The following is a 10069-nucleotide window of genomic DNA, read 5'->3' as shown; positions in this document are numbered from 1 at the left end:
GCAGGAGCTCCCCGGAGCGCAGTCCGCCGCGCGTGCGCGTGCGCGTGTGTGCGCGTGCGCGCCGGTGCCGGGGACTCACCTGGGCCCTCACACTTCCCATTTCCCTGCTTTCTCATAATTGGGTCTGAGCCACGCCTCCAGTCTGGCATTTTGGTTAACTGGAGACAGAATCTCGTGGAGTTTTCTGCCCCTCTGGCTTCAGACCACAATCCTCCAGTCTCAGCCTCTCAGGTATGTAGGATTCCAGGCGTGAGTCACCGCCACTCCGCACCTGCCCTGTATTTTTATTTATTTTTATTTTTGGCCCGGTCCTGGGGCCTGAACTCGGCCTGAGCGCTGTCCCTCAGCTCTTCAGCTCAAGGCGAGCGCTCTACCACTTGAGCCACAGCACCACTTCCGGTTTTCTGGTGGTTAATTGGGAGGTCAGGCTCACACGCCTTTCCTGCCCAGGCTGGCTTTGAACCACGATCCTCAGATCTCAGCCTCCTGAGTAGGATTACAGACATGAACCACAGGCCCCTGGCTCTACCCCACTATTTTAACAGTAAGGCCTTGAATAAGATCCCCATGTGTTTATCTTGTGATGGTACCACTGTACTTCTCTGGAGCTAGACTAACACAGTGGCTTGAGAGAAAGTTAGGCACACAGATGAGCAGGTGAGCGATCTCCATCTTGCCACCAGATTCTGAACTCTGGGTCCTCATTGTTACCTCTGTCTCTGGGAGCCCCTGGTATAGTATATAATAGAACGTGCTTCTTCCCCGCGCCACAGAGATGACGGGGGAGGGGGAGCTCTTGGCAAGTGGTTGGGGGCAGGGCCTTGGACTCTTGTCTCGTGGTCATTTCTTGCCATGGCCAAGGCTTCACGGGGGTGTGTCTGTGCCTGTCCACAGGAAAGGGGCCCAGGGAGGCAGCAGGTTTCCCAAAGGACAGCTTACTCCAAGGACACCTCACTAGCCAGGCCTTCCTAACCTGGGTCACCCCTATCTGCAGAAGTGGGGCTCAGATGCCTGTGGATAGAGCTTGTTTCATTGTCAGGTGTGGCTGCCGTCCCTGTCGGGCAGTCTGCCCAGTCTGCTCACTGTCTGGAAGTCTGCTCCGTGCTTCTTCACGGTCTGCAGTGCCCTACCTCCGCCCCTGACGAGTCCCCATTGTCACCTGCCCTGGTTCCTCACCCGCATCCTGGAAGGAAGTGGAAGGAAGTGTCCCCTGACTGGCCTCCTTCCACCTCTGGCACTGCAACAGGTCACTGTGTGGACGCCCCGTGGGAATGGCCTTCCTCCCTGTGACTGGGCCTCCGTCTCTCCACAGGCCTCCAGACTCTGCCCGCTGCACCATGGGTGTGAGGCGGCACCCCCGCCCCCACCCACTGGTGGGGGTCTGCGCCCTCCTCTCCTTGGCCGCAGCCGCCCTGCTGGGGCACGTCCTGCTGCGTGACGTCCTGGTGGTTCCCCAAGAGCCGCGTGGCCCCTCTGGAGGACTGGAGGTGACTCCTGGAGCTCAGCAGCATGGAGCTGGCGGGCCGGGGCCCCAGCACACCCAGCAGCGCCCTGGCCAGCGCTGGGCAGCACCCACACAGTGCGACGTGTCCCCGAACAACCGCTTCGACTGCGCCCCAGACAGGGCCATCACGCAGAACGAGTGCGAGGCCCGTGGCTGCTGCTACGCCCCGACACAGCCGGGCCCCCGGGAGCCCCTGAGGGGGCAGCCCTGGTGCTTCTTCCCGCCCAGCTACCCCAGCTACCGGCTGAAGGGCCTGAAGCCCTCAGAGACAGGCTACACAGCCGCGCTGGTCCGGGGCACGCCCGCCTTCCTCCCAAAGGACATCCTGGTCCTACAGCTGGATGTGCTGATGGAGACCGACACCCGCCTGCGCCTCACGGTGTGTAGAGACAGGGGGCGAGCGGAGGAGGGGAGCACACGCATCCTCTTGCGGTCCTGCTGTGTGCTGTGCCCCTACTGGGAGCCCAGAGGTGGGCAGGGTGGACCCTGTGGAGCAGAGGTCTCGCGTGGTGACGGGTGCTGTGGACGGTGGGGTCCAGGCCGCCCAGGGGTCAGGCTGTCTCAGCTGCCCAGGCATCCGCAGGGGGGTGCTGCAGGCCGTGGGCAGTGGCCCCAGCTGACTGCTCACCACTCAGACTTCCTTTTGCTCAATTCCCTGCTGTGTTCACCTGCCTGCAGCACCCCATAGCTACAGAGAAGTGATTTTTATGCCCCCCCCCCTTCTGTGTGTGTGTTGGGCTTGGGCACCATCTCTGAGCTTTTGTGCCTAAGGGTAGCGCTCTACCACTTGAGCCACAGCTCCACTTGTGTCTTTTTGGAGATAAGATCTCACAAACTTTCTGCCTGGGCTGGCTTCAAATCACAATCCAGATCTCAGCCTCCTGAATTGCTAGGATTGCACATGAGCCACCAGCACCTGGCTTTATACGTGTGTGTGTCTGTGTGTGTGTGTATGTCTGTGTGTGTCTGTGTGTGTGTCTGTGTGTGTCCTGGGGCTTAACTCAAGGCCTGAGCGCGGTCCCTAAGCTTTTTCATTGGAGGCTGGTGCTCTAACAAATGAGCCATAGCTCCACTTCTAGTTCTTCACTGATTAATTGAAGATAAGAGTCTCATGAATTTTTCTACCCAGGTCGGCTTCAAACCATGATCCTTAGCTCTTGGCCTTTTAAAGTATGTAGGATTACAGGCATGAGCCACCTGCACCTGGTTGGCAATTAACACAGGATGTCCTGTGTATTTTAGGGACCTATTTATATAAAACATACAGGGGCTGGGCGCCGGTGGCTCACGCCTGTAATCCTAGCTACTCAGGAGGCTGAGATCTGAGGATCGAGGTTCAAGGCCAGCCCAGGCAGGAAAGTCCGTGAAACTCTTATCTCCAATAAACCACCAGAAAACTGGAAGTGGCTCTGTAGCTCAAGTGGTAGAGCGCTCACCTTGAGCTGAAGAGCTGAGGGACAGCGCCCAGGCCCAGAGTTCAAGCCCCACGACCGACAAAAAACAACAACAACAACAATAAAACATACAGGGCTGTGGTGTGGCTCAAGGGTTTCGTTATCTGACTAGCAAGCTAGAGGCCCTGGGTTCAAATCCTAAGAAAGAAAACCTTGTGGGGGGTTAGCTCAATGCCACATTCCTGCAGCCTTGTGTACAGTAAGTGAAGGGGAGAGGCAGACACCGCCTGTGCGGCCTCAGATGCCACCTTCTCTCTTCTAGATCAAAGACCCCTCCAGCAAGCGCTATGAGGTGCCCCTGGAGACACCACATGTCCACAGCCGGGCGCCGTCCCCGCTCTACAGCGTGGAGTTCTGGGAGGAGCCCTTCGGGGTGGTTGTGCGCAGGAAGTCCGATGGCTGGGTGCTGTGAGTCAGGTTCCTGTGTCTCCACTCTGGGTGGGCAGAACTTCCTAGAGGGCGCAGACCACCTGTGAGCTGGCCAGCATTGTCCTTGCGCTGGTCCATCGCTTTGACCGTTCCCCCCTCCACCAACAGCACCTGTGGGAGCTCCCTGGCTGTCAGCTTGGGATTCTGCCTGGGTGTGTGGTAGTAGCCCCTTCTTCACAGAAGCCTCTCGGGGCCCTAGTCCCCCAGGAGCCTTGAGGCGGTGTCTGGAGCTGCTCAGGTGTCCGTGGCAGCATGCTACCCAGCCTGGTGGTGCCCGGGATGGCCTCCCACAGAGCCACCAGCGGTAGCCAAGGCGAGGTGCAGTCCGGAGTGGCTCTGCGTCCAGGAGGCGTGCGCCTGCCCGGCCTTGCTGTGCCTTTATCAGACATGTGTCCGGTTGTGGGGCTAGCCACGGTTACCAGCTCCTGCCAAAGCAGCCGGCCCTTGCTGCGCCACGGAGCCGTGTGGAGACAGGGACGAGTGACGGCGAGCTTGCCAGGACAAAGCTGGGGCCTTGGGCCAGGCAGCGGTCACTCGGCCTTGTGTCCCCTGACACGGCCCCACATGGGCACCACTGCTGCCCTCTGTCCACCTTGAGGGCCTGGCCCAGCCCTGGGACCTGGGCCTCGGTGGCTCTTTGCACTGGCCGTGGCTGAGGGCTGCAGTCAGCCTTCTGCAGGCCTCCCCTCTGCTGGGCCCATCTGGCTCTTGCGGCGTGGGTTCCAGGGAGCCTGGTCTCTCCTGCAGGCTGAACACGACGGTGGCCCCCCTGATCTTTGCTGACCAGTTCCTGCACCTGTCCACTTCGCTGGCCTCCCGCTACGTCACGGGCCTTGGCGAGCGCCTCAGCCCCCTGATGCTCAGCACCGACTGGAGCCGGGTTACCCTCTGGAACCGGGACCTGGCGCCCACAGTACGGGAGGAGTGGCGGGTGGCCATGTGGCCTCCAGGGTCCTGGGACTAAAGCACCATCTCCGTGTGCCCTAGCCCGGAGCCAACCTCTACGGCTCGCACCCCTTCTACATGGTCCTCGAGGACGGCGGCTCCGCGCACGGCGTCTTCCTGCTGAACAGCAACGCCATGGGTGAGCCCCGCGCCCCGTCCCTCCCGGGAGAGACAGCCCAAGAAGTGAGGCCGGGGGCTGCGGCCTCCCTGGCTCTGCTCTCATTGCTCCAAGTGGGTGCTGGCCAGGCCCTGGTGTCCGCCCCGGGCCCTTCTGCCCCTCAGGCTCAGTGTGCCCGCCCCCTGCCCTCCCCCACCGCCATCCTGGGCTTCCTCTGAGAAGAGCCACACTCTGGCTGTGGCTCGTGTCTGTGGGGTGCCTGGGCCCCTGGGGTGGGGTGTTTGTCCCTGACCCAGGCCACCCCTCTGCCCCCCTCCAGACGTGGTCCTGCAGCCCAGCCCAGCCCTCACCTGGAGGTCCACAGGAGGGATCTTGGATCTGTACGTCTTTCTCGGGCCAGAGCCCAAGAGCGTGGTGCAGCAGTACCTGGATGTCGTGGGTAAAGGCCCCCACCCTCAACACCCGCCCCCAGTCCCCTCTCTGCTCCCAGCACCCCTCCCCCCGCCCTCCACGCCCGCTCACCAGCAGTGTGGCCGCAGGCTTCCCGTTCATGCCTCCGTACTGGGGCCTGGGCTTCCATCTCTGCCGCTGGGGCTACTCCTCCACCGCCATCGTCCGCCAGGTGGTGGAGAACATGACCCAGGCTCGCTTCCCCCTGGTGAGTGGTGGCTGGGGCCAGGGCGCACACCGGACCCCAGCCTCTGTGGGGCTCCCCCTGCTTCTGGTGGGTGGCAGTAGGGCGTGGCCCCGGGGCCTGAGCCTCTGTGTCTGGCTGCAGGATGTGCAGTGGAATGACCTGGACTACATGGATGCCCGCAGGGACTTTACCTTCAACAAGGAAGGGTTCGCAGACTTCCCGGACACAGTTCGGGAGCTGCACCAGGGTGGCCGGCGGTACGTGATGATCGTGGTGAGTGTCCTGCCCTGGGCTGCTTTGTGGGGTCATCCAGGGCCAGCGGCCCCTCGGTGCAGCTTCTTCCTGTCCTGCTGGGTCTTTGAATATTGAGGGACATTGGGAAGGTGACAGACTTGGTCTCTGCAGCCCAGCGACATCTCGTCTGGGGCCGGAGGTGTCATAAGTGATGTCACTCAGTTGTGGAGATTGCTGGGGCGCTGGATGTGGGTGGCCTGCGTGTGCCTGACCCGCCTCTCCCTCGGGCTGACTCAGCCTTGGAAGAAGGCAGGACGGAGCAGCCAGTGCCACGCCAGCCCGGCCCGGGTCAGCCCCACAGCCAGGGGAGTTCGGCTCAGGGCTGGTGGAGCTGCTCTCTTGGGGTGCTCAGGAGACCGAACACCACAGCCACAGAGACCCCCCCCCCAGTTCAGCAGAGGCCCGTCCTGTCGGAGGGCCGGGCCGCAGGCAGCAGGGGTGCTCCGCAGAGAGCGCAATGCAGGCCTTGTGTTTTCACTGTGCATTAAAAGCTCTATCAAGTGTAAATGGTCCCCCTGGTCCCCGAAGCCTTAGAAGAGAGGCAAAGCTAGCCGGTCTCTTCCGGGGGTCTCCCAGACGGGGTGCACTCCACACGCAGGCCTGGGCCCTGCTGCATCCTGGTCCCGCTCACGGTGTGCCGCACCCGCAGGATCCTGCCATCAGCAGCGGCAGCCCTGCGGGGAGCTACAGGCCCTACGACGAGGGTCTGCGGAGAGGGGTGTTCGTCACCAACGCCACCGGGCAGCCGCTGATCGGGAAGGTGGGCTCGGCGGGCCTCTGGCCAGTGGAAAGCGGCTGGGGGTCCAGCTGGGGGGGGGAGGTTCCAGATGAGGACGGCCCCTGGAATTCCTCTGTCTCGGGCTTCCTGGGCAGCGGGGCTCAGCCCTGGCATGACCCAGGCAGATCCTGAGAGAGCTCTGGGGGTCTTTCTGTCCCCCTTCCCCTCTTGGGAGGCCCCCACAGAGACCCAGCCATCTCCTCCGGTTATGAGCCTGTCCGCCTCCCGCCCAGACGGCTGTGCAGGCCACGGCCCTGCCTGCCCCTGGGCTGAGGCCCCTCGGGCGCCTCCACCGGAGCACTGTCCCCCGAGGCCGGCCTTGGGTCTGCAGTGAGGAAGGGGGGGGCAGCTGCTCCGCTAGCAGCCGAGATGCCCAGGGCCTTCCCTCTGGTGTCTCGTGCCCAGGTATGGCCTGGGTCCACCGCCTTCCCCGATTTCACCAACCCTGAGACCCTCAACTGGTGGCGGGACATGGTGGCCGAGTTCCACGCCCAGGTGCCCTTCGATGGCATGTGGATTGTAAGTGCGGCCCGCGCCCTGGGTGCCACCCCACCCCCATCTCTGGCACCAGCCAATCCCGCACTGCCTGACCCTCCCTCCCAGGACATGAATGAGCCCTCCAACTTCGTGAGGGGCTCTGAGCACGGCTGCCCCGACAACACTCTGGAAAACCCGCCCTATGTGCCCGGTGAGTGCTCTGCCCGCCCCGCGCCCCACGCCGAATGGAAGGGGAGGGTGGGAAGGCGCCGTGGACCCCGAGGAGGCAGCGCCATGGAAACCGGCACCCATCTTCCAGGGGTGGTTGGTGGGACCCTGCAGGCGGCCACCATCTGTGCCTCCAGCTTGCAGTTCCTGTCCACGCACTACAACCTCCACAACCTGTATGGCCTGACTGAGGCCATCGCCTCCAGCAGGTGAGCCCTGCGCCCGCTCCTCACCTCACGCCCTGGCCTGGGTCACCTGCGGCCACCTCCCCTACCCCACAGTAACCCGAGCTCCCCCGACTGCGTGCCTGCCGCATGCTCTGGACGGGTGGTCGGGTGGGACCCTGTCACGCCCGCGGGCTGGGGCGGGGCTCCCCTGAAGACCCCTTAGGGGGCTGGCGCAGAGCGGACCGCCCTGCAGATGGCGGAGGCCTCTCCCCACCCCCCCATGCTGCCCTGCTGTCGCCAGGTGTGGTCCTGGGGGACACGGCTCCACACAGCTCTGTGCCCCCTCCCTCACCCTCCGTCCCACCCAGGGCCCTGGAGAAGGTTCGAGGCACACGATCCTTTGTGATCTCCCGCTCGACGTTCTCCGGCCATGGCCACTATGCAGGCCACTGGACGGGGGACGTGTGGAGCAGCTGGGAGCAGCTGGCCTACTCTGTGCCAGGTGAGCGTGACTCGGGAAGAGGCTGGGACGCGGGCCACAGGGAGCATCCACGCAAAGCTGGGTCTGGGCTGGCTCCGAGCGCGCGGGGGCTCACCACCAGGCCACGAGCGGCGTGAGGCCTGCGGTCCCTGTGCACCGCGTTCGCCTGCTTCCTGCGCCAGCTGTGCCCACCGTCCCTGCCTCCGGCTCGTCCTGGCCATTACCCTAAGAGGCGTCAGGTTCCCCCCTCCCCCCCCGTGACCACACCTTGAGCTGCAGGAAACGTGGTCCAAGTCTGCCACAAGCACCCTGCCCTCGGGCCCCGGGCCCCGGGCCCAACCCCACGTGGCAAAGAGGCGGTCCACGTGGATCCCTAGCACGTTGATGCGGTTGACCCCTGCTGCCCAGACATGGCTCAGAGCCCTAGAAAGTTGGCGGGGTCTGAGGGCTGCCGTAAGGGGTCAGGGAAGCCAGAAGAGACTTGATTCTGGGTGAGATGTTTGAAGACCAACAGTCGTGGCTGGGGCCTGCCTAGCTGAGCTCTGGGGAGGAGAGAGCCCCTTCCGGGAGGGGCTGGTCTCCTGCTGCTGGTACACCATGTCCCGCCCAGGGCAGGCCCCAAGGCCTGGCCAGGCCTGAAGGCCTTGGGAGATGGCGCTGGGCTTCCTGACCTGCCTTGGTTTCTGTTTGTGTGCGAGCCAACCGTTCCTGAGCCGGGCTCCTGTGCTGTCAGCGTGAGGGGAGCCCCAGGGCCCAGGGTCAGCTCCAGTGTGCGGGGTTCTTGTTTTGGGGAGACATCGAGCAAGCAGGGCCAGCGCAGGGTGGCTAGGAGCTGGCCCCAGCCCTCGTGAGCAGACCAGACCTGGAGTCCACGCACTCCTTGCCCTGCGGGGCCCATTCATACCCCAGGCTGTGGCCTTGCCGGCAAGCTGGGGCCCCAGCGGGGAGTCCTCCTCCCCGCTGAGATGACTGGGGCTGCGCCCGCCGCAGCACAGCTCAGGGCCGCCTTGGCTCTTGGCATCCTGGCTTCTCGCTGTGTCGGTCCAGGCCCAGCCTCTGCCCGTGATCACAGGGCTGCCTCCGATGGCTCGTGTTTCGTCCGGGGGGCTTCTCCCAGGGCGGGCTCTGTTGGCAGGACGTCTGTCCTATCTATGGGCCAGGTCTGTGGGCCAGGCCAGCCCTGAGGGCTTCCACTGCTGCCTTTGCTTTTGGAAACACCCGCCGCATATCCTAGGGCCCAGGACCCCGCTTTCTGGGAACACCGCTCAGCCCACACTGGGGTCTGAATTGTGGCCGAAGATGCAGAAGCCGGAGGAGGGACCCCCTTTCTCCAGTGCACCCCCACAGGCCTGTCTGAGGCCCGTCCACCTCTGTCCTTCCAGAAATCCTGCAGTTTAGCCTGCTGGGGGTGCCCCTGGTCGGCGCGGACATCTGCGGCTTCCTGGGCAATACCTCGGAGGAGCTGTGCGTGCGCTGGACCCAGCTGGGCGCCTTCTACCCCTTCATGCGGAACCACAATGACCTGCTCAGCCAGGTAGGGGGCCCACCCGCCGGACACCCTGCCCTGCCTCAAGTCCTGCCACGCTGGGTGGCCGGGGCGGACAGCCTGGTGCTGGAGCCACGGTGCGCTCATCGCCCCAGCCTGACAGCGCTGCCTGTGCTCCGCCCCGCGCAGCCCCAGGAGCCGTACAGGTTCAGCCCGCCGGCCCAGCAGGCTATGAGGAAGGCCCTGGCCCTGCGCTACGCGCTGCTGCCCCACCTCTACACGCTCTTCCACCGCGCCCACGTCCGCGGGGACACCGTGGCCCGGCCTCTCTTCCTGGAGTGAGTGACCTGGGTGGGAGGGTGTCGGTCCCCGTGAGCCCTGGCGGAGAACGTGTCAGGAGCCGCGAGTGCCTGACAGCCATGGAGGTGCATGCAGACCCCTGGGCCTCCAGGAGCAGCACCGGATGCACACGGAGGCCGTGTGGGAGATGGCTGGTTGGCTGTGAGGTGGCAGAGGCTTCCTGGTACACTCTGCATTCTGTGTATGTGAGCTGGAGCATGGAGCGCTGCTTTGATAATCAAGAGATGAGTTAGCAAGGTAGAGGCCCAAGGCTGCCTCCACACCTTCCTGCTGAAGCCCGGCGTGTGCCCTGGGCTCGGGCCCCTCAGCGTGCAGTGCGGAGCCAGGCTTGTTTGGGGCCCAGCCCTGCCCTGGCATCCTGGAGATGAAGTTGTCTGCCCCTCCTCCTCGAAGGTTCCCCACAGACTCTGGCACGTGGCTGGTGGACCGCCAGCTCTTGTGGGGGGAGGCCCTCCTCATCACGCCTGTGCTGGACCCCGGGAAGGACGAGGTGACAGGCTACTTCCCCTCGGGCACGTGGTATGACCTGCAGACGGTGAGTCCCAGGCACCCTAAAACTCGGGGTAAAGCAGGGCGCCGTGCCCCTCTGGCCTGTGGTTTGAGACTGGAGAGAGGCTCGCGTGCGCGTCCGGCTTGCCTGTCCCTGTGTTGGGCTTGCCTGTCCCTGTGTTGGGCTTGCCTGTCCCTGTGTTGGGCTTGCCTGTCCCTGTG

The 10069-nt window shown here is 64.0% G+C and overlaps 1 protein-coding gene across 1 annotated transcript in view; it reads left to right on the top strand.

Annotated features, from left to right (window-relative positions):
* The first annotated feature begins 1315 nt into the window (after positions 1-1315).
* The window catches only part of Gaa (glucosidase, alpha; acid), a 10524-nt gene continuing 1770 nt past the window's right edge, over positions 1316-10069 (top strand). The window contains exons 1-15 of the mRNA XM_013037917.1: positions 1316-1883; positions 3221-3366; positions 4135-4300; positions 4375-4471; positions 4770-4889; positions 4990-5108; positions 5229-5360; positions 6031-6141; positions 6565-6678; positions 6763-6847; positions 6956-7073; positions 7400-7533; positions 8895-9046; positions 9188-9336; positions 9752-9893. Coding sequence (XP_012893371.1) covers positions 1338-1883; positions 3221-3366; positions 4135-4300; positions 4375-4471; positions 4770-4889; positions 4990-5108; positions 5229-5360; positions 6031-6141; positions 6565-6678; positions 6763-6847; positions 6956-7073; positions 7400-7533; positions 8895-9046; positions 9188-9336; positions 9752-9893 — 2331 coding nt within the window. The 5' untranslated portion in view covers positions 1316-1337. The remainder of the gene's footprint in view (positions 1884-3220; positions 3367-4134; positions 4301-4374; positions 4472-4769; positions 4890-4989; positions 5109-5228; positions 5361-6030; positions 6142-6564; positions 6679-6762; positions 6848-6955; positions 7074-7399; positions 7534-8894; positions 9047-9187; positions 9337-9751; positions 9894-10069) is intronic.

Source organism: Dipodomys ordii, unplaced genomic scaffold (genome assembly GCF_000151885.1).
Source record: "Dipodomys ordii isolate 6190 unplaced genomic scaffold, Dord_2.0 Scaffold7, whole genome shotgun sequence".
Taxonomy (NCBI): domain Eukaryota; kingdom Metazoa; phylum Chordata; class Mammalia; order Rodentia; family Heteromyidae; genus Dipodomys; species Dipodomys ordii.
Note: the sequence above shows the minus strand (reverse complement) of the source record. Positions and strands in the feature narration are given on the sequence as shown.